The 27,854-nt window shown below is 51.3% G+C and overlaps 2 protein-coding genes across 9 annotated transcripts in view; one reads left to right on the forward strand and one right to left on the reverse strand.

Annotated features, from left to right (window-relative positions):
• FLII (FLII actin remodeling protein) overlaps positions 1-8,129 on the reverse strand; it is a 33,972-nt gene extending 25,843 nt beyond the window's left edge. For both annotated transcript variants that reach the window (XM_056803922.1, XM_056803923.1), the window contains exon 1: positions 7,918-8,129. In XM_056803922.1, coding sequence (XP_056659900.1) covers positions 7,918-7,980 — 63 coding nt within the window. In that variant the 5' untranslated portion in view covers positions 7,981-8,129. The remainder of the gene's footprint in view (positions 1-7,917) is intronic.
• A 7,335-nt stretch (positions 8,130-15,464) lies between these two features.
• Positions 15,465-27,344, forward strand: MIEF2 (mitochondrial elongation factor 2). Of its 7 annotated transcripts, none has more exons than XM_007497861.3 (5): positions 15,465-16,375; positions 20,834-20,980; positions 21,853-22,006; positions 23,642-23,819; positions 25,332-27,344. In XM_007497861.3, the coding sequence occupies exons 3-5, from the start codon at positions 21,860-21,862 to the stop codon at positions 26,387-26,389; spliced, it is 1,383 nt and encodes a 460-aa protein (XP_007497923.2). In that variant the 5' UTR covers positions 15,465-16,375; positions 20,834-20,980; positions 21,853-21,859; the 3' UTR covers positions 26,390-27,344. The 7 variants fall into 7 exon arrangements, with proteins under 7 accessions (XP_007497923.2, XP_007497922.2, XP_007497920.2 ...); XM_007497860.3 differs by having other exon boundaries at positions 15,466-16,375; positions 21,850-22,006; XM_016423761.2 differs by lacking the exon at positions 15,465-16,375 and adding an exon at positions 17,131-19,373 and having other exon boundaries at positions 21,850-22,006.
• The last annotated feature ends 510 nt before the right edge of the window (positions 27,345-27,854 follow it).

The following is a 27,854-nucleotide window of genomic DNA, read 5'->3' on the forward strand; positions in this document are numbered from 1 at the left end:
ATGGTTCAATGGGGATAAAAGCTCTAAAATGATCACCCTAGTGCAAATATCAATAATATGAAATAGGTTCTGATCAAGGACACATGTAAAACCCAGTGGAATTGTGCATCAACTACAGGAGGAGCTGGGGGGAGGGGAGGGAGGGAAAGAATATGATTCTTTTAACCAAGGAATGTTCTAAATTGACTAAATAAAAATTTAAAAAAAGAATATGGAAATAAGTCTTGATCAATGACAAATGTAAAACCCAGGTGAATTGAACACTGTTACAGGAGAGGGGTGGGAGGAGGGAAGGGAAAGAACATGAATCATGAAACCATGGGAAAATTTTCTTAATTAATCAATTAAGTAAAATTTTTAAAAAAGAGAAAGAAAAATATTGGAAGAAAAAAATCTCTTAGAAGATAGGAAAATGTGACCCAAGTAGTGAATTTGCTGAAGCAAAGAGAATGGAGCAGGGGACAGCTAGGTAGCTCAGTGAATTGAGAGACAACAAGTCCTGGGTTCAAATATGACCTCAGATATTTCCTAGCTGTATAACTCTGGGCACATCACTTATTCTTGATTGCCGAGCCTTTACTACTCTTCTGCCTTAGAACCAATACACAGTATTAATACTAAGACAGAAGGTAAGATTTTTAAAAAAACGAAAACAGAGACAGAAAGTAGGGAGTTGGGGGGGGGGGGGGGAGAGGAGGGAGGGATGAAGGGAGAGAGGGAGAGAGCCAGACAGAGAGAGAGTGGGAGACCTGGAGAGAAGGGAGGGAGAGTGAGAAAGGAAGGGAAGGAAATGGGGAGGGGGGAGGAAGTAAGGGAGGGAAGGAAGGAAAAAGAGGAGAGAAAAGGAGAGGAGAGACAGAGAAAGAGAAACAGAGGGACAGAGAACGGAGTGAAGAGTACTCAACAATATGCTGTCAATAAGAAAGATTAAAACTGAAAAATTAGAACATGCTTGATAACTATTATACTATCAGAAACAAATTACTTGGAAAATAAGCCAAGGAAAAGCTGCATGTGCATGCTCCTCGACACAGCAGTACTACAGTTGCTAAGTTTATACTGCAAAGAGATCAGAAAAAGAGAAAAAAGACCCATGTGTACGAAAATATTTGAAGCAGCTCTTTTAGGTTTACAAAGGCTTGGAAAGTGATGGAGTGCCCATAAATTGGAGAATAGCTAAACAAGACTGTGATGTAAGAATTGGCAAGCAGGATGAGTCCAGAAAAACCTGGGAAGACTTATAGGAACTGATGCAGGGAAGTGAGCAGAATCAGAGCATTATATACGCAGTGACAGCAATACGTAGTAAGAATGATCCACTGTGGGAGACTTGCCTACTCTGATTAATAAAATGATCCAAGACAATTTCAAAGGACCAACAATGAAAACTGCTACCCACCTCTAGAAAGAGAACGGATGAAGTCTGAATGCAGATTGAAGTATACTTTTTCCCCTCTCTTTTTTCTTTGTTTTTTTCTTTTTAAATGTTGGCTAATATGAAAATATGTTTTACATGAGTTTATAAGTATAGTTGACATATTGCTCGCCTTCTCAATGGATGGAGAAAGGCTGGAAAAGAGGGAAAGAATTTGGAACTAAAAAAAATGTTTTTAATGATTTTTTTAAAAAAAGAAATTATTAAGGGAATGGTTTTAGAGAAACCTAGGGAGACTTGAATTGATGTAAACTGAAACGAACCAGGAGAATAATTTATATAATAATGACAATACTATAAAGCCAAACCACTTTGGAATGCTTGGGCACTCTAAAAGAATACAACAGAACCAATTACAATTCCAGAGCATTCATGATGAAATATCCATCTCTAGATATAGTGAGATAATGAACCCAGAGTACAGATTCAATTACATTTTTCTGGACTCGAGGAATTTGTTTTGCTTGACTACATATATTCGTAATGGATTTTATTTCTCTTGTTTTCTCAGTGGTTGAAGAAAGGGGAGGTAAGAGGGAAAAAATTTGGAATGGAAAAGAAATTAAAACTGAATTAAAAAGAAAACAGGTCAAGAGGAGATAATTTAAGAATCCATGGGCTCCTTGAAAGTTATGACCTGACATAGTAAATGTTGAATATGTCCATTCAGGGAATGATTTATTCAAATCCCAAAATCATTTAGCTTTTTTACTTAGGTGTTTCACTCAGCAAACAGGATTGAGAGTCAGGCCTAGAGATGAGAAGTCTTGGGTTCAAATGTGAACTCCTAGCTGTGAGAGCCTGGGTAAGTCACTTAACCCCTATTGCCTAAGCCTTTTCTGCTCTTCTGCCTTGGAACCAATACACAGTACTGATTCAAAGACAGAAGGTGAGGGCTTATTAAACAACAGCACATACACACATTTACTGAATCAAATGAGATAATATCTGTAAGCCACTTAGCACAGTGCTGGCACATAGTATGTGCTTAGTAAAGGCTTGTTCCCTTCACTTACCCTGCCCCCTTATTGGAAGCCTATAATTTACAATGCCCCGTGCTAGACCCTTGGGGGGGGGGGGGGATAAAAAGATCACTGAAATGATGAGAAAGTTATAGTCTTATAAAGGAAGAAGAAAGACAGGCACTCCTATAATGTAAAATTGACATGGGGAAAATGGGTGAATTTGGAGTCAAAAGCCCTCCACGCGAATCCCACCTGGCTCTTCTACTTCCACTGCAACCTGGCCCAAATCACATAACCTACCAGGCCTCAGTTTCCTCACACATAAAATGGAAGAGTTGGGTCAGGTGACTTTTAAAGTCCCTTTGATTGCTAGAGCTGGGAACTAGGATGTGAGAAGAGCCACCGGAAAGCTGGTCCCGGGATCCCAGGGAAGGAAAAGGCTGTTCTTCTCTTGGGGCTCCAGGGAAGAAGGAAATGAGGAGATCTTGAAAGATAAGAGAAGATGGTGGATCCAAATGGCAAACTCTGATGGACAGAATGGGATTGGGTGCCTCTTGGAGCCAGGTTTTCCTTTCTACTTCTGTCAAGTTATTTTTAAATGGAGTGTGCATTCCCCGAATTCCCAAGGACCAGGTCTGGGGCAGAGGGGAAGCAGGCTGGGGATTTAATGTGGTCCCAGATAATCCACCATGGAGAGGCTTCCCAGGGGCAGCAAGAGGGATGGAGGCCTCTGAGAAGCCCGGGGAGCTCTCGGTCCACAGCCTCTGCATTCCTCATCCAGGACTCGGGCCCTCCCCACCCCAGAGGAGGGCAGGAGATGCTGGCTCCCTAAAGCCAACCAGTATTCCCACACTCACTCCTACCAGGGGTCAAGGCTGGGCTAGGCTGGAGGCGGGGAGAAGGAAGAACTTTGTCCAGAGGGAAACCGTTCAGAGACAGATGAGGCCCCTATCCCTGGTGAGGTGAAAAGGATTTGAAGTCTGAGGACCTGGGTCAGATCCTGGGTCAGGAAGGCTCATCGTCCTGAGTTCAAATCTGGCCTCAGAGATGACTAGCTTCGTGACTCTGGACAAGTCCCTTAACTGTGCCTCAGTTTCCTCATTTGTCCAATGAGCTGAAGAAGGCAATGGCAAACGGCTCCAATACCTGTGCCAAGAAAACCTCGAATTGGGTCATGAAGAGTCCGACACCACCTGTAGAAGGATCATCTCATTTGATCCTCTCAGAAATGCTGAGAATTCGGTGTTTTGTTCATTCGGATTTTACAGTTCAGGACAGCTGAGTGTCTGAGGGCACATTCGATCTCGGGGCTTCCTGAATCTGGGCCCAGAGCTCTAGCCACTATGGGACTAAGAGAAGAACTTCTTTGGGCTTCCTTTCCTCAGCCATCAGCGAAGGAGGTGATGCCAAAGATGGCTCCCAGCTGCATGAGGGAGTGGAGAGCCCACAAGATTGCAGGGGGAGGAAAGTGATCGATGCTGGAGGGGGAGGTGGTAAAGCTGGCCCCAAATGTGTCCTGGCTGGGGCTGTGAATGGATCCGATGGTTCTAAAAAGGGGAGAGGCCCTCCTTAGACACGGACAGTCACCGCAGCTTTGTGGGGGCAAAGGATCGGGAACTGAAGGACGGCCATCCATTGGGGAATGTGGCGGTGATGGGATGCTGCAGTGCTGCGAGGAACGACGAGCAGGAGAGGTCCGAACGGGCTGATACGGAGAGAAGAGAACCTGCACACAGTAACAGCCATGCCGTGTGGTGACCAAGGGGGCACTAATCGGGGCCAATGCTGAGGGACGCGATCCACGTCCAGGAGAGCGCTGGGTCCGAGGGACACAGATCAAAACCTACTCTTTTACACCAGTGAATTTGCATTTTTGTCCTGGGGTTTGGGTTATATACGCTGTGCTTGTACCAAAATGACCAATAAGAAAGCATTTTGCACAAAAACATATGGACCGTCTCCAAGGAGAGGGCAGGGAGGGAGATGATTTGGATCTTATAATTTTGGGTAAAATGTATGTTGAAAATCATTATTATATGTAATGGGGAAAATTAACTATCTTTGAATTTTTTTTTTCAAAAAGGAAAAGAAAAAAAGAAGTAGAAGAAGCCTTGGAGAGGATGTTCACCCCATCATTTTAATAGAGAGGTTGTACAGCCTAGTGGGGCCTCTAGGTGGCGCAGTAGAGTGCCAGGCCTGGCATCAGGAAGACTCCTTTTATAGCAGTGATGACAAACCTAAGGAGGCACACAGAGAACTCTGTGGCATGCAGCTCCCCTTCCTGCCCCTCCCCCAAGTTTGTTACTAGAATGGCAGAGGAACTCAGGTGGAGTTGCTCCCCTCCCCCTCTCTACCATGCCTGATGACATTTTCCCCATTCTCCAGCCCCTCTGCCCAGCAGTCCAATTGGGAGTACTTACTCCCTCTACTGTGGGGGGTAAGGGGAGGAGGGGGCAGGGTGTGCCCAAAACTGGTGTGGGGGAGGAGCACAGCACTCAGGCTCTGGGGGTGGGGTGAAGGTGGGACCTGGCATTCTATCTCTAAAAGTTTCACCATCACTGTCTTATAGAGGTCAAATCCCACCTCTTATCCTGGGCAAGTCACTTGCCCCTGTTTACCTCAATTTCCTCATCTGCAAAATGAGTTGGAGAAGGAAATAGCAAACCACTCCAATATTTTGCCAAGAAAATGCCAAATGGGGTCAATAAAGAATTGGATATGACTCACAAAAATGAATGAGCTTTGTGGATAGAATGCTAGACTTTGAGTCAGGAAGGCCTGGATTCAAATCCTACTTCTGCCTCTACCTATATGTGACCAGGAACAAATCATTCAAATTTCTCTAAATCCTAGTAAAATATTACCTACTTCTCCATAACTGTTGTATGGCTCAGATGAGCCACAATGTATGTAAATAACGTGTGTAAAAGCACGTCAACTTTAAGGCACTCGGTACACAGCAAGGGGCTTGGTCTGGTTTGGGACACGGATCCAGGTCTATGATTTCATCGTATGCAAACTCCTTCCCTTGATAGGAGGAAACTCTCTGGCAATCTATCATTTAAAGAGTGACTGGACTGAATTGAAATTAAAATAGGCACCGGAGGCAGCACTTGACTCGCCCACTAGCCCATGCTTTGGTCTGGTCATTGCCGTTCCTCACCCCATTGGGGTTTTCTTGGCAGGATCTAGCCACTGGAGTGGTGGCCGCGTTCTTCTCCAGCTCGTTTTACAGATGAAGAGACCGAGGCGGGCAGGGTAGAGTGACTTTCCCAAGGGCTCACAGCTAGTTTGAACTCAGCAGGCTGTCTCCAGGCCTGGCTCTCTGGCCGGGGCAGCCCCAGCTGCCTCTCATTACTGCATCATCTCGGTGACTGGCTCACAGACACTAACTAGGAAGCAGCTGAAGTCGGACCGACCCCTGAATGAGGAGATCAATCGTTCTTCTTTTCATTTCTCTGCAGTCAGTGAATCATATCCATCAACCCTTATTAAGCCCCTACTGTGTGCCAGGGACGGTGATGAGCGGAAAGATAGATCGGAAAAAAGGGCAAAAGACAGTAGCTGCCCTCCGAGGGCCTCCATGGGATGGGGGCCAACAAGCACGTAACTGCGGGCAGTCCATGAGCCCCCGGGTTGCAGAGCCTGGTGACACCCCTCTCCTCCCTCAGAGCAGGGCCGACTGAAGACGGCAAGGCCCGTGACTATTCCGGGGCTCTGGCCTGTTTTCTTCCGCAACACGACCAAATGCTTTGCGTGGCCGCAGAAGGGAAGAGAATGTGGAGCTCAGTGTTTACTTGCAGGTAATTGAGAAAAAAGAAGCAGGAAGTAAGGGGGGAACGTCCTGGGTGACCGGAGTGCAATCAGCTGGGATACAAAAGGAAGGAAGAGCCAGTGCGGCCCCCTTTAATGCGCTTCTTGGGTATTGGGGGGGGGGTTCCCCTAGGATCGCAGCTCTGACCCAAAGTCTCAGCATCACTTAATGGGACTCGATGAAGCGACTGAGGTTAGCCCATTAGTCCAGCATTAGGAGCAGAGACGGGACTGGAACCCCGAACCTGACTCCTGAGTGGGCTCTCTCCCCTGGTCCGCTCCCACCACCAGGAGCTTTGGAGGTCCTCTGGGCCGAGCTCTGCTCCTATCCTGGCCCACCTCGAGGCACTCCCCTCCCCAACCCAGCTAGACTGAGTCAAGCTCTCGCCTTTTCCTTTCTCTCTTTTGACCCTCCCCTGCGGTCAAGGCGGGACAGTGGGGAGGGTGAGGCAGTGCGGTCGAGTGACTTGTCCAGGGTCACCCAGCCGGACGCTCCGAGATCCTCGAGTTAATGTCCAAGAAAAGCACCTTTTTCCTGTTCCTGAGGCGCAGCTGAGCTTCCCAGGCGGCCCTCCCCGAAGGGAGGAAGACACATCCCCGCGGGCCCAGGAGCCTCAGAGAGGCAGTTAGGGACGTCTCTCCTCCGGACAAGGGTCAGGTGGAGCTCAACGGCTTTAAAGGCGGTCAGGCCGGCTCAATGGCCCCGGGGGAGTCGCCTAAGCCCTTCCGCAGCCCTCAGCGGCCTCAAATCCAATTCCCGGCATTGCATCTAAGGTGCAAAGCCAGAGGTTTTAAAGATAAAACAAAAGGCTGGTCCTAGGTCGCAGGGCGGAGGGGGCACCAGGCTCACCTCCAGGCCGGCTCACGCCTGGTTGTGTGGCCCTGGGCGAGTCACTTAATCCCGTCACGGAGGGTCACTGAGGCAGAAAGGGTGGCTTTAAAGAAGTTCCTGGGAGATGGGGGGGGGGGGGGGGGAAGCGCTGGAGACTTCAGAAGCTGGGCCAGAGACGGAACGGGGTCCCGAGTCAAAGAACCCTTCCCGAACCCGAGGAGCAGAGCCCGGAAGGGGGGGCGGTCGGGGCTGGCCCACGGACCCAGCAGGGTGTTCGGGCTCCATCCCTCCCCCTCCTCTGCCTCTGCAGAATGAGGGGGGTCAGAGCCTGGGCGCCTCCCTCAGGTGGTGCCTGGCCTCAAAGACGCCGAGGGGCACCGTGCCACCCGTTCTTTGGGGGAAGGAGGGGAGGATAGTTCAATACGGAGTGACTCTGTGGGAGACGCCCTGAATCTGGAGTCCAAGGTCTTGGGTTCGAGTCCTACCTCTATCACTTTCTACCTGTGTGACTAGAGGACAAATCACTTAAACCTCTCCCTAGGCCTCGGTTTCTTCATCCGTCAGGGTCGAGGCTTGGACCCTCCAAGGTGCCCTGCACCCCTAAATCGATGATCCCGGAACCCTAGGAGTAGAGTACCGGATCGCCGCGGGGAGAAAGGCAAAGACCCAGGAAATCCGCGCTTCTCCCGTGGGTCCGGCCGGTCCCCCTGGAAATGCCTCCTTTCCTGGTCCTAGATGGGGGGAGGGGTGGAACCGCCGGACCGAGCCTGAGAACAGTCCCCCAGACCCCGGGACGTGCGGCGGGAGTTCCGGGCGTGCAGCTGGAGGGCCGCGTCCCGACTCCAAGCTCCTCGCCCACGTCTCAAGCCTACCTTGAAGTCGTTCCCGCTGAGGTCGACGCCCCGAATGAAGGGCAGCACCCCGGTGGCGGCCATGGCTACCCCAGCTGCTAAAGCGGCGGCGGCGGCGGCGGCGGCAGCAGTAAGGGTCGCCTCCCCTAGGCTGGAGAAGGTTCCTGGGGTGGGGCAGCGGCAGGGCGGGGCCGGCGGGGAACCGGGGGGGCGGGCTCGGCCGGGCCACCCCTCCCCAGGCCCCCGCCCCGCCCCTTTAACCCGCGCAGTCCCGGCCTCGGGAGCTATGAGGAAGCCGGGAGCCCTGGATTGTTGTCCGGGAAGGGGGGCGTCCAGCAGGGCATCGGATCCGAAGAGAGCACTGGCCCAAAGTGGTCTTACATATCCAAAGCGGGATTTGAACCCGGGCGGAGGAGGAGGAGAAAACCTTTTCTCCGAGCTAGTTCTTTCACAATTACTGATTAGTCCACGCCAATACGCAGGATTTCACCCGCGGGAATGGCCTCGCCTCGGGACCAGGGACCGCCCCCTCGGACCCGGCGCCAACCTTCCTTCCTAGTCTGCACACATTAAGTGCTTAATTCGGGCTTCCTTCATTCCCATACAGCCCTTCTGGGTCATTCTTTCCCCCACTACGGTGCACACGGGAAATGCTTAGAGCGGACTTCCTCCCTTCCCCGGGAACCGGGACCACGTGTCCGGAAGGCCAGCCTCCTTCCTCATCTCGCCGGGGAAGAAACCGAGGTTCGGAACCGGCCTACGTTCCTAGGCCGCCGCTGGAAGCAACCTGCCTGGGCACGTTCGGGGCGGCCGGTCACGCCTAGGAGCCGCCTAGCTGCGCCCCTTCCTCCGCCCTTAAAGGGACTTGCCCAGGGTCCCGGGTGCCGTAAAGCCGGAATCCCGACGCTCGTGCAGGTTTCCAAGCTGTGCCCTCCCCCATCCCCCTGGCCGTGGATCTCTACGGACGAAAGGGGATGCCCCCGGCTTCCGGCTGAGGGAAAAGCCAGCTCAGGATGCCGGTGCAGGCCCTTAGGGCTTCCGGGCGAGAGGGATGCCTTAGAGTCGGGGTTTGGGGGCTCACCCTAGGAGAGAGGCGGCCCTGGCTGCTTGGGAGTCTTTGGGGCCAGAAAGCAACAAATGGGTAAACTGAGGCAAAGCTGACAGCTTCTAGGACAGTCTGTATCCGTCCTCCAGTCACGTTATACCTGGAGGAGTAAGAATGATGCTCTGCTGGATCAGACACAAAAGCAACACCAGCATCAGGCCGGCACAATGAGACGCGTATGATTGGAATAGCTTGTCAACTCCAGGGCAGGGGAGGGGGGGGGGGGAAGCGTGGAACCTGGAAAACATTCTAGATGAAGGCACGTGAGAGAATTGTTTGACAAAACACTTAAGGGAGGGGAAAATACCAAAATAATGGTTATACAGTTGGAGTTAATGCCTCCTAAAGGGAATCGAGAAACATCAGCAGCTTTGCTTTTTTTTTTTTATTCAAACCTTACTTTCTGGCTTAGAATCAATACTGTGTATTAGTTCCAAGGCAAGAAGAGCAGTAAGGACTAGACTGTGGGGGTTAAGTGACTTGCCCAGGGTCACACACCTTGGAGGTCTCTGAGGCCAAATTTGAATTTAGGATCTTCTGTCTCTAGGTCTGGCTCTCCATCCACTGAGCCATCTAGTTTCCCCTTAAATAAAATCTTTAGGAGAATAATCTAGGGGTAAATCAAGAATATGCCTGGGGGGAAAAGCATGCTTAATGAAAATATAAGAAGGCAACTGATTGGATTTTACATTTTAAGATATTTTCCCATGGTTATAGGATTCATTTTCTCTCCCCCATTCTGGAGCTGACAAGCAATTCCACTGGGTTATATATGTGTTATCACTTATACCTATTTTCATATTTTTCATTTTTGTAATAGAGCAATCTTTTAAAACCAAGACCCCAAATCACATGCCCATATAAACAAATGACCAGTCACTGGCTTTTCTTCTGTGTTTCCACTCCCACAGTTCTTTCTCATAAGTCCCTCAGGATTGTCCTGGATTGTTGCATTTGCTACTAGTAGCAAAGTTTCCCACATTTGATCATTCCACAATGTTTCCGTTTCTGTGTACAATGTTCTCTTCTTCCTGCTCATTTCACTCCCTATCAGCAACTGGCTTTTTTGCAAGGGATTCTTTAAAGCCATCTATCTTTTACAATTAGATAACTACAAAACTCTTAGCACACAGTTGGTATTATGTAAATATTAGCTATTATTATTGTTTAAAAATTTAAACTATTATTCTTGCATTGTTGGATACTACGGTTTCTTTGATTTTTAAACTACCTACAATGCTACTATGAAAATACTTGAACAGATAGCTTTTTTGTTTTGATAACACCTGAGTATGCTTCTAACAAGTGGGTCATTTGGCAAAGAAAGGAAATTCAAGATATGGGGTGGATGAAAACCATAGATATCCTCCCACCTTTTTAAACAATTTTGAACAATATGACAAATAAAATTAGGGTTAAAATGAAATAATTTTATCCCCTACTTTAAATTCAAAGTCTAGACAGATTTTTAACTTGCCCCGTTTCTTGGATCCCCATGTCATGGCAGTGTAGAGTCTCTTACTTAAGCTTTCTGAAGAGACTGTGATAAGAGCACTTGTGTAATAGCTCGAACCATTTGACAGAATGGCTCAGTGTCCAAAGTGGGATACTTACCAAGTGCATAGACAACCCACATATGTGTCACAAAGTTATGATATTGCATTGAATCTGAGAAAGGCCACAAAAATGTGAAGGAAACTCCACTTTCATTTGCGAAGATGAGGGAGGTCTTCACGGAAGAGGTAACGCCTAAGATCACTTTACCGCTGATAAAATTCCCATTGAAGCCCTACAGGACTGCCCCAAGCCCTTCCGGAGAGTAGATCATTTTGAAGTCTAGCTTTAAAACTTCCCTGCCTACCCATTCAGTCTCTAACCCTTTTGATAATGAGGCAGGATATTATAAGGGGATAAAAAGGAGAATCAGATTAACTGAGTCAGGATTTGTGGGTTCTAGTTTCCTAGCTTCTCTAAACCTCAGGTTCTATAAAATGAGATTAAAGGGCAGCTGGGCAGCTCAGTAGTTGAGAGCCAGGCCTAGAAGGGAGTTCCTGGGTTCATGTTTGGTCTTAGATACTTCCTAGCTGTGTGACCCTGGGAAAGTCAATTATCTCCCATTGCCTTGCCCTTACCTATCTTCTGCTTTGAAAATAATACCTAGAATTGATTCTAAGCTGGAAGGTAAGAGGTAAAAAAAGTAAGATTAGAGATGGCTGCATCCAACATAGCTCTAAAAATGTATGAACTCTTTATTGGCTGGGAATATTTGTGATCAACACATTTTGTAAAATATGCAATAGGGGGCAGCTGGGTAGCTCAGGGGATGGAGAACCAGGCCTAGAGATGGGAGGTCCTGGGTTCAAATATGGCCTCAGCCACTTCCCAGCTGTGTGACCCTGGGCAAGTCACTTCACCCCCATTGCAGAGCCCTTCCCACTCTTCTGCCTTGGAACCAATACACAGAATTGATTCCAAGACAGAAAGTAAGGGTTTTAGTATTTTAGTATTTAGTATGGATTCTAAGATGGAAGGTGAGGGTTTAAAAATAAATAAATAATAATAAATTAAAAATATGCAATAAACCTACAACTTCTGACCTCAGACATTTCCTGGCTGTGTGACCTGAGACAAGTCACTTGACCCCATTGCCTAGCCCTTACCACTCTTCTGCCTTGGAACCAATTCACAGTTGATTCTAAGATGGAAGGCAAGGGTTTAAAAAAACAACTTGTAAGCTTATTATAAATGATACAATTTCTGAGAGAGTGAGATATCATCATATCTGTTCCCACAGATTAACAGAGACTTCCCAAAATCTGTGTAGAGAAAAGTATGACTGCTGGATGAGACAATATGGCATCTATGGGAAGATATGAGGAATTAGCATGAAGGAAACTAACCCCTCAGTATGGCTGGTGCCATCAGAATCCACGCTAGTCCCTTCTGCCCACTGATTGGCCCACAGTAGTTCAGACAAGGTTTGGGTAAGTTCCTGGATGCCTGAGTCATACCAAGTTATTATTAACTGACCTTCAGGGTTGAAATTTGAGAAGGAAATCCTGGCCTCCTCCAAACTATCACTGGTGAAAGAAAGGAGACTCCGGGATGCTTGAAGCAGAGCCTTTTATTTGTAGAGCACTTCTATAGGCATGGGAGTAATGGTGAAGACACTCCAGGATCATTTCAACAACAAATGTAAAGTGCACAGTTTCATTTAACACCAATATTTTATCCTTAAGCCAGTTTGGAAAAAGCCTGCCAAGAGTTCCAACTAAGCAAAAAAATTTCAAGCACACATTCAAGGCTGAAGAAAGCAACAAATAAAATTAACAGAAATATTTGAAGAATGCCTTGGGTATGTCTGCCTCCACAGAAAGAACCAATAAATAGAAACAAGCAAGATAATTTTATATGTGCATATATCATTTCCTCAAATGATGCCTTCTTTAGTGTGTGAAGGGAGGGAGAGAGTTACTGGGGAATTTTAACATAAACAATTTAACATTTTTTAAAGCAGTAATCCAGATGTGAAGCGGTAGTAAACACAGTACATAAAATAAATTGAAATTGAAATTAAGAAAAGGAAATGGAAGGACAATTAACCAAAGTAAAGTGGAAAAGATCTGTAAAAACTTTTATAACTAACTTTTCTGTATGCAGTACTGAAAAGTACTGAGCTAGATCCAAATCTCATGCTTTGGGGCCTCTGATACTTATTGCTCCTGTGACCTTAGACAAATCTATTAACTTGCCCAAGTGGGCCTCAGTTCTTTCATCCCTAAAACGTGAGGCTTGGATTTCCCTTCCAGATGTGAATGTGAAATCCCCTACCTTCCCTGCATACAGAACACAGTACAAAGACACACCCTGTATGCACACTGTGCATTATCCTGGGCCAAAGAACTTCACTTGCTTCCAATGGCTCCGTATTCCTGACGCCACTTCTGCAAAAAGTGCCTTTACAGGGGACTGATTTCAAGGCTCGAGGTCTTTGGGTACCGAACCTGAGACCAGCTTTGTTGTGAGCCTGGATCCCTCTCTCAGTAAACCTATTTCTTTTTGGCTTGGAGACTTGGTTTTTGTTTTTCCTGTATCAGCCAAGACATTTTCGCCACACAGTTGTAGATCTTCGACTCTTATAGTTCACATATCCCATAAGGATAAGAAAGCCATCACAGTTGGTACCTAAGATCACAATCCCAGATGTGTTGATCGAGGAGGGAGAAATGTCAGGAAGGAGAACAAGAGCAGGAAGAGCAGCTCATGTACCTGCCAGCTGGTGCAGTTTGGGGAGCAAAATAAACCCTTCAAAGTTATCTCTGTTGAAAGCATTTGCATTTCTTCTGTAGCATAGAAACTGATTAGCACATCATTAAAAAAGGAAGCTGCCTGATGGTATAAGCTGCTCCCCAGATCTTCTTCCCTCACCCTCATCGTTGCATGGTGACCATTCCAATTTGCTCTTCTGGTATCTCGGGGTCTCTCTTCATAGAGGTGCAGTACCATAGAATATCTTGCCGTCTTCATTCCATGAAGAAATGCAGATCAAATCTCACCTTCAGCAAGAAGCCATTCTAGGACCCCTTCATCTTTCAAAACCTTCCCTTCAAAGGTTATCTCACATTTACTCTGTATATATATTTTTTTATTTCTCAATTGATCTACATGTCAAGTCTCCCCACGAGAAGCTCCTTGAAGACAGGATCTGTGTTTGCCTTTCCTTCACTTAATAAATACAGGTATCCCTTCCACATCACAGGGATGCCATATTCTGGAAAAATCTGCTTAAAATTTGTTGGCTTTCTCTGCATACCAGAGAAGTACGAATTTTGTATTTTTCTTTTATGGAGTATTTACAGTAAAATAAATTGTTAATTTATATTTATGGTATTAAAAGATAAAATCATACCATCATACCATATTATATGTATGGTTTATGCATTTCTGAGTTTCTATGTCATCTGCTGGTCTTCTGCAAAACTCCCCCAAAATTCCCATTTTATTTCTTATGCTCACCTGCAATACATTGAAACTGAGATGGGGGAAGTCTTGATTTAGAAGGGTTACCTGTAGTTGTTTACATGGGCCAAACCTCTACTGAATTTCCCTTAAAATAACTGAATTATTCTATATCTAATTTCATTCAAACTGCTTTACAATTGTTTTTAAAACTCTTACTAAGTATCAGTTCCAAGGCATTAGAGTTTAAGGGCTAGGCAATTAGGATTAAATGACTTGCCCAGGGTCACACAAGTAGAAAGTGTCTGAAGCCACATTTGAAACCAAGACTTCTCATGGACTAAAACCCGACTCATGGAATGACAGTGTTAAGGGAAGCCTTTTGACATTCCTGAGATAAGAAAACAAAGAGAGGAAGAAGGGAATGTAACATCTTTAAAAACCTCCCAAAGTATTTGTGGAAAGATTCTTCTAGCTAAAGATTTGTGAAAGAATTTCCCTGATGCTGAACCTTTGGCTCTCTCTGTGACCTGAAAATAAATCCTTTCCCTGGTGACTTCTTTAAAATGCAGCTTTCACATTTTGTAAATAAATGTAGAATTTTGCAAACTCAGTGTTTAAAACTGGTATGGCTTGTTTGCTAGTTTGTTCCAATTTACTTTGTTCAGCTTGGAACCATGAGATAATGAATCTATTTGACTAGGTCTGTGTGACCTTTATAGTATAAGAGGCCACAAATATTTTTATAGGTTGAAAACTTACTCTATCTCTTTGATGCAATTTTCTCTGTAAAGGCTTGTCAGAAACTCCATTTTGGGTTCAGAGTTATTTTTCTACCTTCTGAACTTGTGAAGATTTTGCCTGTGTTATTCCATAGCAGTCTCCTACTACACAAACTCAAAGAGAGCAAGTTCTCATGTAACAAGTGGTTTAGAAACGTGGGTTACTGAATTTAAAAGTTCTTGATAATTACTTACTTAACCTGTTCCAACAATCTGCTTTTCTATTTTTTAACCATTACAAAAGTGCTATTTTCTCCTTCATTCTTACCTTCTGTCATCATTCCCCTACTTAAAATATCTTTTCCTATGTAATGGGGGACTGAAGGAGAGCCCAGTCTCAGAAACATCCACCCCATGTACATGATTTATGATAGGATGCTGTCTAACTCCAGAGAAAGAACTGTTGCCGTTGGAATGCAGTCAAAGCATACCGTTTTCCATATTAGTTTATTTGCCGTTTTATTTTGAGCTTTGGTTTTATAGGAGTATTCTCCTACAACAATGATCACTATGGATCTTATAATTATAATTATAATTTTGGGAAAACTTATGTAATTAGGAAAATAAAATATCTTTGAATAAAGGAAAAAATCTAAACCCCCACAATTTAAAAATCCCCTCTTTCTGCAGATCTTCCCTACTTCAGAGACTACTCCCTAAGTTAACCTGCACAGCCGGCCCCTAATTATGCGCGTGTTTTTTCTCCCATGAGGCTGTAGGCCTTTTGAGGGGGGCTTCTTTTTTGGCCTTTTCCGGTTTCTCCAGGGCTTCGCTTTTTAAAAAACCCTCATCGTCGGTCTTCGTAGCCGTTCTGAGAGCGTCAAGGACGGGGCAGCGGAGGTTAAGCGAGTCCCAGAGTCACACGGCTGGTGTCTGATGCCACGTTTGAACTGAGCTCTAAAAAGGGCTTTTGAATGACTCATGCACTAGGCAATTAATAGACTTGGATAGTCTGGAATCAGGGGAGCAGAAGCCTTCCGCCGGCGCCACTCCCGGCGTGCGTCAGAGGCGTAACTTAAGCTCGGACTCCGGGAGCGCCCTTTCACCCCCTTCGTGACGGAGCCAACCGAGGGCTGACTGACTCCGCCCAGGACCGTACCACGTGCTCCAGGCCGAGCTCTCTGGACCGGAAAGGCGACGTCACAAACGTTCCGTAGTCACAATGACCACTTCCGAGAGGGTGGAGGAATCCAATACTGAATGCCGACCAGCTCCCGGGGCCCTTCCAGGACCGGGGATTCAGTCCTGTACCTTTAAGGCCAAAGTCACACTTCTGCAGCCTCCACAGGACGCCCCGCCTCGGGCAGGGAATGCCCGTTAAAGAGGGGGTGCGGCTTCTGGGGATTGGTTGTCCTTCGTTCTGTTTTGGAACGCCAGGGACTGGACGCTATGGCTCTGATTGGGCGCTCGGGTAATCCGTCCGGACCGAGACTAGCGTCCGGGTTCCGCCCCACTGGCTCCAGGTTTGCGGCTGCGCGCTGGGAAGTGGTGGCTGGAGGTTAGAGACTCAACTAGTCCTCGGATTTGCTGGTGGCGGAGGAGGAGGAGGAGGAGGAGGAAGAAGAGGAGACCGGGGGACTCACGGGGGGCTGGGCCTTCTCTTCCCTGGCGATGCGCTGAATCAGCTGTGGAGGTAGGAAAGTCGGTTGCCCGAGGGGCCCCAACAAAAGACACCCAGGGTACGAGAAGTATTTGGGGGTGTAAGGAGGGAGACAAGCCCCGGTCCCGGGCCGGGTGTCCTTGACCTCCCACCGGAGGGGCAGGGAGGTGGGCAGAAGGGAGAGCCTCGGCGATTACTGCGCCTGCGCCGGCCCCGCGGAGGCCAGAGGCTGCGAATGATGCCCCCACCGCCCCCTCGTCTCTTTCCTTTCTTGGCCGCCCCCCGGGGTCTGCAGGGGGAGGGGGGAGGGGGGAGGGGCGGGGGCGTAAGAATCTGACTGGGAAGGGGCAAGCATCCCAGGTTCCCCCCCTCCTGCCCTGGTTAGAGAACGCTCGAGACCTTGCCGCGGGACCAGGGTTAGGGAAGACCTTGATCTGAAAGGGATCCCCACGCCTCGACCCCTTATTTTTACCGATGAAGAAGTCGGGAGTCGGAGGGGTCGAGAGCCCTCCCCAAGGTCAGGCCGCGAGTGCCTGGGACCTGGGCCACCGCCTCAGCGTGCCGCCTTCCTCAGCTCCAGCCCGCGAAGCCCCCTGACCCGCGCCCTTCCTGGATGCGGGTCCTACCGGGACTTGGAAGGCTGCCGGGGCCACTTCACAGCTGGGGCTCCTGGGCTTGGCGTGGAGGAGTGAGGAAGGCGTCGGGGTCACTTGGGAGGCGGGGAGGGAGACCGCGGGCTTCGTGGGAAGCGACAGGCTTCCAGCTGATCCGGAGTCTGTGCTAAATAGAACCGTCCCTTCTGCGGTCCGAGGACGGAGAGCCCGAGAAAGGCGGCTCGTGGCCCGAGTCTAGCGGCAGAGTGGGAGGAGTTTGCCCCGGAGCTCCGTTTGGTGTTTGGAGTTGCTGCTGCCCAGCTTTATTTTTAACGGGCGAGTCAGCAGGCCCGTCCTTAGCCCTTGTCCAGCAGCCGAACTGAGGAGGAATGGCTGAGCTGGGAACTCCGTGCAGAATGGAATCGTCACGGGCCTGACGGTCCTAGTGAACCCCAGGCTGAAGAGCGCCTCTGCCTTAAACGAGCCCCCTTTTCCCCAGCCGGGGATGCTTAGACTCCGCCAGGGAGGGGGATGGCAGTGGCTCTGCGAGACCCCAGAGCTGACTGATGAGGGGGCCGCTCACCGTCCACCAGTCTCAAAACACGGTACTTTTGATCAGCAAAATTCCCAATTAGTAGCTGGAGAAACCACAGAATGGCATAATTCCAAGGGAGCATCGCAGAGAAGGAAATAAGGAACCTGTGAAGGGGGAAATGACTAGCCCAGGGCCTCACAGTTAACCGGAAAACAAACAAGAATTCCCCTTTTGTAACTTTATTCTAAACAGCCTACAGCAGGATGGAAAGCAGTGACTGGAGTCGGAGCTAGATACAATCCCACCAGCGTCCTTTTTTAGCCCTTCTGTTTTAGAATCGTAGCCGGGGTTAAGTGACTGTCCCAAAGTCACGGATCTGGGGCCACATTTGAACCCAGGACCTGGCCTTTCTGGACTAGCTGTCAATCTACGGAGCCACGAGCTTCCCCTCAGCTTTGGTGAACTTGTAATCTGCCACGTGAAGGACTGGAGCACGTTGCTGGTGAAGGCAGAGCTGTCCTCTCCCAGGAAGTGGCCGTAAGGAAGGGATGGACGGCCCAGAAGAGATGGCAGCCCGGAGCCCCCACCCCAGGCACTACCCGAGCTGCAGTAGCCTCTAGTCCCTTCAGCCCTACTTTTCCCTTGTTTTGGGATCTCCGAGAAGCCTGCTGGGGAAACCCTTCTTCAGATCTGGGACCAGGAAAAAGGTTGAAGCGGTCTCAGGTGGCTCCTGTGTAGGGAAGTCCAAGGCGGGAAGGGCTACACCTGCTCATACGAATGTGATCCGCCTTGTTTTGGCTAAATGAGAACTTCTTTAAAACCGTTGTCACCTGCCTTAGTATCAGTTCTGTGCTTTGGTTCTAAGGCAGAAAAGCAGTTGGGGCTTTTTGCCCCGTCACACAGCTAGAGAATGCTTGAAGCCACATTTGAACCCAGGACCTCCTGTTTCCAGGCCTGGCTCTCTCTGAGCCACCAGCTGCCTCCCAGAGAACAGTTTTTGAATGAATAGTTCCTTCTCACTTAGTGGAGCAGGACCTGATTCCTCCCTGGAATCATTCCAAGCATCTGTAGAGGGCCCGAGTTTGGGGGGAGAGCGGAGAAGAGACCCCCATACTCCTGGCTCCCCCCGCAACTCCCCCTTCCGAGGCCCATCCGTCCAGATACAATAATCTGCTATTTTGTTAGCCGAATGTTTCCGGTCAGCTGAATTTTGCTTCAGCCACAAAGAAAGCCCGTCTCCGTAAAGATAACAGTTCTGATTGCTTCGGTCCAAAAGCCTTCTCAGCCAGTCCAGGCACCAGTGCCAGCTGCAGTGTTTTCAAACCCCCCCCACCAGAGGACACCAGTACCAAGTGGTTTCCCATCCGTCCGTAGAACAATACTAAAGGTGCAGGGCAGGAATTATCTCAGGTTTTACAGATGAGGAAGAGAAGTGAAGTGCTTTACCTTGAAGGCCATACCTAATTGAGTTGGATTGAGAGCTAGGAGCCTCTTGGCTTTCTTCTTTTAACTTTACCTTCATCTTAGAATCAATATTCTAAGGCCGAGGAGCAGTGGGGGTTAAATGACTTGTCCAGGGTCACGCAGCTAGAAAGTGCCGGAGGTCAGATTTGAACCCAGGACCTTCCATCTCTAGACTTGGCTCTCCGTCCACTGAGTTTTCTGGTGGTTTTTTCTTTGATGCAGGATGCTGGTGCAACCCTCTGAAGGGGTTATGACTTTGGGCAGAACAAGTGGCAGTGAGAGCCACATGGAATCTATTTTAGTCTCTAGAAGACAAGCAACATGGCAGAAGGACTTTGGGGGCTGGGGCGCTGCCTGACTAATTTCCCTGGCATTGAGGAGTAGGGGCATTTAGTTACCCGGGCAACTTCCCTGCAAGGCACAGACGATTCCAGAACGAGTAAGTCAGAGATGCGGAGTTGAAAGGGAACTTGGCTTGACAGGCCAGGTCACTGCCCTTCTGATGTCTGGGGAGGTCATTACATGAACTTCTGTAGTTTTTTGCATTTGATCAGGAAATTCTCAGCATCTGAGGGAGTTTGTTATCTTGCCCTTGCTGTTTCCCCTCCATTTTAGCCCTCAATGGATGTGTTGTTGGTTTTTTTAAATTAGTTTTTTGAGCCCTTCCTTATACTGTTGGCTTTTATTCTGCTTCTGCAGAAGATCCAGGAGGAGGTTGTGTGTGTGTGTGTGTTTTGGGGGTGGTATTCATTTGTCAAGAGCCGAAAGTGATCGGTTCCCCTTCCCTCTTCCTGGCACCTTTAACCTCTTTTCTGATGGTATCTGCATGTGTTGGCATTTCTGTGCAAAACAAAACAAAACAAAACGGCACTTCTCTCTCCCCCCGCCAAACTGGGGGGTGTGACAAGGAAATCACTTTAAAAGACTGATATATATTAATTTAAGGTCGCCAAGGAATTCAGCTATGTAATTCCTAAATGAAAACTCAAGTCAGCCGTCAACCTTTTATGGAGTTTAATTACAAACAGGAGGAAGAAAGGAATTAGAGAGAGAGAGGGAGAGAGAAAGGGGAGAGAAGGGAATAGGGCTTAAATACCCCTTCTGTTTAGGCTGGGCCAAAAGGCCCAAGCCCTTAGATAGCTGGGGCAAAGAAACGAGATCAGTCCCTATCACTCACGTGACCAAAATGGAGAAACAGTCTCAGGGATCTCCACCTCCAGCTTCCTTCAGAGCCAAAATCTCTCCAACCAACCACCCAACAACAACCTCAGACCCCTCTATCTTTAAGGAAACCATCCAAGTTCCCTCCCCTCAGTTCTCACATCTACCAATCACTGTCCATGTCTTCCCTGTGCCAATGGTGGCTCTAGCTTAACCCAGGACCGCCCAGAGGTCTCTGGCTTTGCACATGTCTGTTGAAGGTCATATTCTCAAATAATTAAATCTTGATCCTTTGCTGCAGCCCTTCCTAAATCCTGTTAGGACTGAGTGGGGTGGAGATTGATTCCAAGTATCTCCATTGTATCAATTCTAAAATCAATCATGACTCAAAGAACTTCCTGTTCTATGCTTAAGCATAGGTCAAAGCCCTTTCCATTGTTCAGTAAAAGGTTTCTGTCCTAAAGTAGTTTTCAGTAGGGAGGAGGAGGAACTTCCCATGCCAAGGCGTTTCACATTCCAATAGAGTTCTTACTATCAGTAGGAGATTTTTTCAAGTATGAAATTTCCCAATGGGGAAATTTCCAACATTTATAAATCTAAGAAATTTTAAGGTTTACAGGGGACCACACTTTCTTTGCCCTCCGATTCTTGGGGCTCAGGAAACATGACTTTGTATTTGAACCACACGCTGGCTGTGCCCGACTCCTGATTTGGCCTCTTCTTTAATACTGGTTTCAGTGTCTTCATGGTCATTGGCTTAAGATGGTTTTTGTGAGTCTACAGCCTTGGAAGATGGAGTGAGGCACAGAGAAGGGTCTTGAGATGGAGAAACCAACATCCAGAGAAGGGAAGATAAGCACACACACAATTTAGCTACAAATCCAGGTATTTGGGGTGGAAGGTCCAGAAGTGAAGGCTTCTTGGACACTAGATAGGGATAGAAAGTCATAAAAATTGTCCATTACTGGAACCTCTCAGGTACCATTCTTTTTTTTTTTTAAGTAGAAAATTTATTTAATGAATTAATTTAGAATATTTTTCCATGGTTCCCTTACCCCTACCTTCCTCCCATAGCCAAAGCACAATGCCACCTGGTTTTACATGAGTCGTTGATCAAGACCTATTTCCCTATTGTTGAAAATTGCACCAGGGTGATCCTTTAGAGTCTCCATCCCCTATCATATCCCCATCGACCCATGTGATCAAGCAGTTGTTTTTCTTCTGTGCTTCTACTCCCACAGTTCTTCCTCTAGATGTGGATGACGTTCTTTCTTGTAGGTCTCAGAATTGTCTCAGGTGCCATTCTTCTCTTGCCTAGATCATGGCTGGGGGATATTTGTTGTTGGTTTTGGTTTTTTTTTTTAGGGTTCTGCATATGTTTTTTTTTTTATTGAAAACTTTCAATTAATTAATTAAGAATATTTTTCCATGGTTACATTTTTCATGCTCTTCCCTCCACCTCTATCCCCCGCCACCGCCACCCTCCCTCCCCCCGGCTGGGGGGTACTTGCTCCAGCCTGCCCAGTAGTTTTATTTTTGAAGAGAAGGAAAGGTGGCCCTTTTATGTCTTTTCCGGCAAACTTTAATTTTAAAAGGCCTGTGGATGGACCATTTTTGCTCCCTTATGGCTACGACAAATGCTGCCCAGCCCATCCTGCACCTTCTCTTCTTTTCAATCCCTGGGGAGGGCCTCCTGTCCTTCACTCTCAGGGGTTTCCCCTCCCAACCTCTGCCTCTACCCTTTCCTGTCTCAGCAGGTGGATCATGGCAGAGTTCTCCCAGAAGAGGGGAAAGCACCGAGATGAAGACCCGTTAAGCAGTGCCGTGGACTTCCTCCTGGCCAATGCCAGGCTGGTACTAGGTGTGGGTGGTGCTGCTGTCCTGGGTATTGCGACCCTGGCAGTGAAGCGGGTAAGACCAAGGGGTGGGTCAGGGAGAGGCGATAGCCCTATGCTGAAGCTGGCTTTCAGGAGACAACCTGGGGATGGAACCCTCATCTCTCCCTCTGCCCCCTCCCCACATACATACATGCCTAAAGGGTGAAGGACGCTTGGGAGAACGGGCTTCCCAAGAGGCCAAGCTCTGGTACGGCTGGATGATCTAGACGGGCCCTGGGTCTGAAGGTGAGGGTCTCCCCAGACGGAGGGTGATGGTGGCCCATTCAGTGAAAGTCTGTCCCCTCTTCTGGAGAACACTCAGAACACGACTAGCCCAACCAGAACTTTTCTAGCAGAGCATCCTCCTCCCTTCCGGGAGGCTGCTGGGGCCAGGGGGCCCCTTCAGAGGGGGCTGCTGGGGCCAGGGGGCCCCTTCAGAGGGGGCTGCTGGGGCCAGGGGGCCCCTTCAGAGGGGGCTGCTGGGGCCAGGGGGCCCCTTCAGAGGGGGCTGCTGGGGCCAGGGGGCCCCTTCAGAGGGGGCTGCTGGGGCCAGGGGGCCCCTTCAGAGGGGGCTGCTGGGGCCAGGGGGCCCCTTCAGAGGGGGCTGCTGGGGCCAGGGGGCCCCTTCAGAGGGGGCTGCTGGGGCCAGGGGGCCCCTTCAGAGGGGGCTGCTGGGGCCAGGGGGCCCCTTCAGAGGGGGCTGCTGGGGCCAGGGGGCCCCTTCAGAGGGGGCTGCTGGGGCCAGGGGGCCCCTTCAGAGGGGGCTGCTGGGGCCAGGGGGCCCCTTCAGAGGGGGCTGCTGGGGCCAGGGGGCCCCTTCAGAGGGGGCTGCTGGGGCCAGGGGGCCCCTTCAGAGGGGGCTGCTGGGGCCAGGGGGCCTCTTCAGAGGGAATGTTTCCTAGTCTTGGGGGCTGGAGGGTGTTTTTGGTCTGGGCGTTGTCCTCGATAGCCGGGAAGAGCATTTTCCTCATCTTCCACCCACACTGTTATCCCTTGAGTAAAAGTCTGGAGGAAGGCGAGAACCCTGCTGGACAAGCAGGCTCAGTCCTTGGGGCCGGCCCTTCCTCTGGAGGCCGCCTTCCCTCAGGGCTCCTTGGTCTGTGGCTGCGCTGCGCAGGGGGCGCCTCCATCTCCTTTCATCCCTGACCCTTTGGCCGTGAGGCCAGGAATGGGCCGGGCCCAGGCGGAACGTCCAGGCCCTCCCGGGCTCCTTGGCGCTTCCATGGCTGCTCCCTCGCCTGGGATGGCGCCGGGTCTCGTTTAGTTGGCCCTGGAGCTGGGGGCCTCTGACTTTGTGCTGCTCCGCAGGGCTTTAAGAGGAGCCCCAGCCGCCCTTTCATCCCCATTCCGGGTCCGGATGACTCCGGCCTGGGCCCTTCCCCCGCGGGCCAGGGGGAGGCGGGTGGTGCTGAAGGCAGCCACGCTGGGCACGTCACCTGCCTCCTTCGCCAGGAAGTTACTTGGTGTCATTTCCCCCCCATAAGAGGGCGATCCGGAGCACGCGCCCAGGCACACTTCATAGACCCCCCCAGACCCCCTCACTCCGTCAGTGTCTGCTTAGCAGCAGTAACGGGGCGGCAGCCAGCTCGAGGGAGGAGCCGCGCGGCGAGCTCCGTGGCCTTGCCCGAGCCGGGCGGCCTCCTGACTGTGTCATCCGTCTGCCCTCCAGCTCATCGACCGAGCCACGAGCCCGCCCGACACGGAGGACGGCAAAGCCGAGCAGAAGTGCATCGAGGAGAGCTGGCAGGAGCTGAGTCTGCTCAAGGCTTCCCCCAGACGGCCGAAGCCGCGGCGAGATGACCTGAGCCAGCCGCGGCCCCCTTCCGCCCAGGCCCCCCGCGCCCCAGGTGGGTTCTGCCCCCTCCCCGAGGGGGGGCCGCTGGCAGGAAGCCCGGGGGGTTTCTCATCTCTACAACAGGGTTCTGCCTGCCTGCCGAGGTTCCGTAGAAGGACTGGATTTCGCCTCTTTTAAGCCCCCCCTTCTGTCTCCCAGGCAGCACTGGGCCAGGTCAGGGCTGGGTAATTAGGTGACTTGTCCAGGGTCACACAGCAGGTCTTCCTAGGCCCCTCCTGGATTTTTGTAGCCGTTGCCACTACTCGGATTCGGGGATTGTCAGCCTTTAGAGGAACTCCGCTCACCCCTCAAGGAGCTTGTTTGTGTGGGTTAGAACCCCCGATAGTTCCATTTGGGGACCGAGATCCTGTGGGTGCCCCGGGACCCTCGGCCCGCACTGGGAGAACTGCTGCTCCGAGCTCCACGGACTGTTCCCGACTAGGCTCGTCCGTCCGTCTCCCCAGGAGGTGGCAGCAGGGGCATCCCGGCCTCCTCCACTGACCGCAGCCCCGCGGCCCCTGCGGGAGCGCTCTGCACATTACTGATTCTCATTCATTTGTTGGTAAACCCGGCCTCGCCCTTTCTCACCTCCGGCCCGCTGGAGAAGGCATCGAAGGCATCGGGGGACCCAGAGGAGGTTTCCTGATTGTTCATCGCTGCTTCCTGTGGAAGCGGACATTCACAAGTGGCCTTTTTCCTTTGGAGCGCTCGCCTTCCGTAGAGTCAGGCCGCTGGAGTAAAGAGACGAGCCCAGGGCCCCAGCTGGGAAGTGGCGGAGGCCAGATTTGAACCCAGGACCTCCCTTCTGTGGCCTGGCTCTCTATTTAAAAAAGATATAACGGGGGGACCGAGAGCCAGAGATAGAGTATTTCCACTTCTGGGTTCCCCCAATGCCCAGCTGTGACCTCGGGGTGTGAGAGCGATCATCCGCCCCTCTTCTGTTACAAGACGGGCGGCCCACTGAGGGATCCAGCCAGGCTCCCTCGCCAGAGGGAGCCTCCCGCTCTCCTGGCCAACTCCCAGCTCCCCGTCTGCGACCCTGAGCAGCGGTAGATTGCTCTGGAGCCGTCTCCCGTGGCTCCGCTCGCTGCAGGATGGCTGGACCCTTTTCTAGATCTTCGCCCGCCATTCAGGGCTTTTCCTCCTCCAGTCAGCCGGAGGCAGACGAGCGCTACCCGCCCGCCCCTCCGGACAGGAAGTCGCTGCTCCAGCCCTTTCCCCGGAGTTCTGGGACGCGCCTCCCAGAGGGCCTTGCGCTTCTCCTCAGTCTTGCTCACACCGACGAGTGCGTCTGTATAGGATGGTCTTGTAGCGTTCGAGCTAAGCTGCTCGTCATCCCGTGACCCTCAAAGTCAGCTGACCGCTTGTGAGATGACGTCACTCCTCGTCTTGGGGGGGCTCCCTGTTCTCAGGCTGGATGTCTCTGAGATGAATGAACAGATGGAGCAAAGTCGTGGGGGGCTGTGGGCGGTTCAGGGTCCTCCATTCCCCAACCTCTCACAGGCCCCTTTTCCTCTTCCTGCAGAGCCAGACCTGTCCGGAGAGCCTGCGGCCGTGCCTGGGTCCAGAGGCCCCAGCCCCCCCCCACCGCTCTGCCTTACCCTGCAAGAGAGACTCCTCGCCTACTACCAGAGCCACGTGGTGGTGTCCGAGGCCGACGTGGCCCTGGCCACCCGGCTGGCCGGGGACATCGCCCAGGAGCTCCAGAGTTACCTGCGGGGCCGGTTCCCCGAGCTGCCTTTCGGGGACCTGGCCCCCAGCAGCCCGCTGCACGACGGGCTGGAGGCCGTGGCCGCTGACCGCACGTGCCTGCTGGTGCCCCTGGTGCTGGAGCCCGGCCTGTGGACCTTCATCCCCGGGGAGGACACCATCGCCAACGACCCTCACTACTGGGTGATCCGGAGGACCGAGCTGGAGTACTTCCCGCGAGGGAGCAGCCCCTGGGACCGCTTCCTGGTGGGCGGCTACCTCTCCTCCAGCACCCTCCTCGAGGTGCTGCGCAAGGCCCTGGTGGGCTCCGTGAACTGGCCGGCCATCGGCAGCATGATGGACTGCCTCATCCGGCCCGGGGTGGCCTCCGACGAGCTCCTGCTGGACGTCCAGCACGAGCAGCTCGAGCTGAGCATCGCCCTGTTCCCCGCCGCGGCCGGCGAGGCTCGCTCCCTGCTGGCCAGGCCCCGGGAGGGCCTGCTGGAGAACCTGTGGCAGCAGGACTTCTACCAGGCCGAGGCGTCCAAGCTGCGGGAGCTGGACGGCGCGGACTCCGGGGCCCGGCGCGTCTGCCTGCAGCTCCTGCGGGGCGTCTGCAAGCACCACCCCTCCCTGAAGAGGCTGGGCGTGAGCCACCTGGCCCAGGTCATCCTGCACCTCAGCGAGGCCGAGACGGCCTGGGCCCAGGACGCCCTCGCCGAGCGCTTCCAGCAGGCGATCGCGGAGCTCGTCGGCTACCTGGAGGAGGGCGCCCTCCCCTGCTACTTCAATCGGCACGTCAACCTCTTCAGCGGCCTGCAGGAGTGGGAGATCGACGACATGGGCTTCGCCCTGTACCGCGCCGTGACGGCCCCCGAGCTCTTGCTCGCCTAGACGCGAGGCAGGCACGCACCGCGGCCCCGAGAGCTCTGAAGCGCGCCTCGCTCCGTCGGGCCAAGGGCAGGTAGAGCCGTCTGGGCTTGTGGCCAGCCGGCACCAGGCGGACGCTCGGGACAATAAAGGAAGTACTTTCTTAAGCACGCTGAGTGGACGGCTTCTTGGGTGTGGATCGGAGCCACTCGGGGCTCTCTGCCCGAGAGCTCGCTCAGCCAGACCCGCCTCTCCTCACTCGATTCCTCTCCCTGGGAAAGACAGCCTCGAGGCTCGGACTGAACAGCCTGTCTCGGGTGGCACCGGACAGAAGAGATCCTCCTCCCGTCCTGTAACGCCGATGTACACGCGGCCCCTCGGGGGACCCCAAACTATGTCACCAGCACTGAACTGACCCCACGGAAATCCTGGCCAGGGACGGGAGGGGGCCCTTATTGGCACCAGTTACGGTCCATTTGTTCCTGGGTGCTGCCCTCCGTTTTCTGGTGACAGTAGAGACGAGCACGGCTTGTCTGACTGGCAGGCAGGGAGTTTAGAGCCTCTGAGCCTCTCTGAAGGAAGTCGGCGCTTTCCTGGGTGGCCGCTCTACGGAAAGGAGCTTTGGCCCGCCCGTGGGAGATGTCGGCACCTTCCTTCAGACAGAGCTTTCTCGGGGGGGGGGGGGGGTTACGCCGGGAGACAACCCCTAACCAAGCGAGCGGAAGCCTTGGATGCTGTGTCTCGCCTCGGGGAGAGAGAGGTTTTCTAGTGGCTGCTATTAGATGAATCTGGGTACTGCCGAGCACGCTACAGAAAGGGAGGGTTTTCAGAACGAGGCTGTCTGTGTGCCAAGATGTATTGCTCACAGTTCCTGTGCGACTCCTTCCAGTTGGGCAGACTTGGTCTGGGGTCTCCCCCTGCTGGAAGAAGTCCAGTTCTCAAAAGAGTGTGATGGAGAATAAAGCAGAAAAAGAACCAACCGCATTTGTATGTGCGTGAGTTGTTTTTCACACGTTTATCCAGCTGCCAAATGACTGCTATGCAGACTGCAAAGGGGGAAAGAGAATTGCTTTGCCTCTGCTTTCGGGAGGAGGGCAGGAGGGCAGGAGGGCCTCAGACAAGGCGTTTCAGCTTTGATTTCCTCTTTGAAATCTTGGCTGAAGGAAGTGAGAGCTGAGAGTCCGGCCTACCTGAAATCCCTTGGTCTCCCGAGAACCTGGCAAAGCTCGCAGTCCGAGGTAAGTCGCCTTCATGCCTTAGGCAAGGGCAACACACTTAGCAAGGGCAAAGCTTAGACGGCATTTCTTCCTGGTGCGGATAACTGAGGAGTGAGTACGGCTCTTGAGAACGATCAGCTGAGCCAGCACCTAGTATGTGCCAGGGACCGCCAAGTGCTTTGCAAAGTGTATGTCCTTTGATCCTGATCCTCCTAACAACCCTGGGAGGCAACCCCGTTTTACATGAGAACTCATCAAGGGACTTGCTCAAG

The sequence above is a fragment of the Monodelphis domestica genome, chromosome 7, assembly GCF_027887165.1.
Source record: "Monodelphis domestica isolate mMonDom1 chromosome 7, mMonDom1.pri, whole genome shotgun sequence".
In the NCBI taxonomy this organism is placed as follows: domain Eukaryota; kingdom Metazoa; phylum Chordata; class Mammalia; order Didelphimorphia; family Didelphidae; genus Monodelphis; species Monodelphis domestica.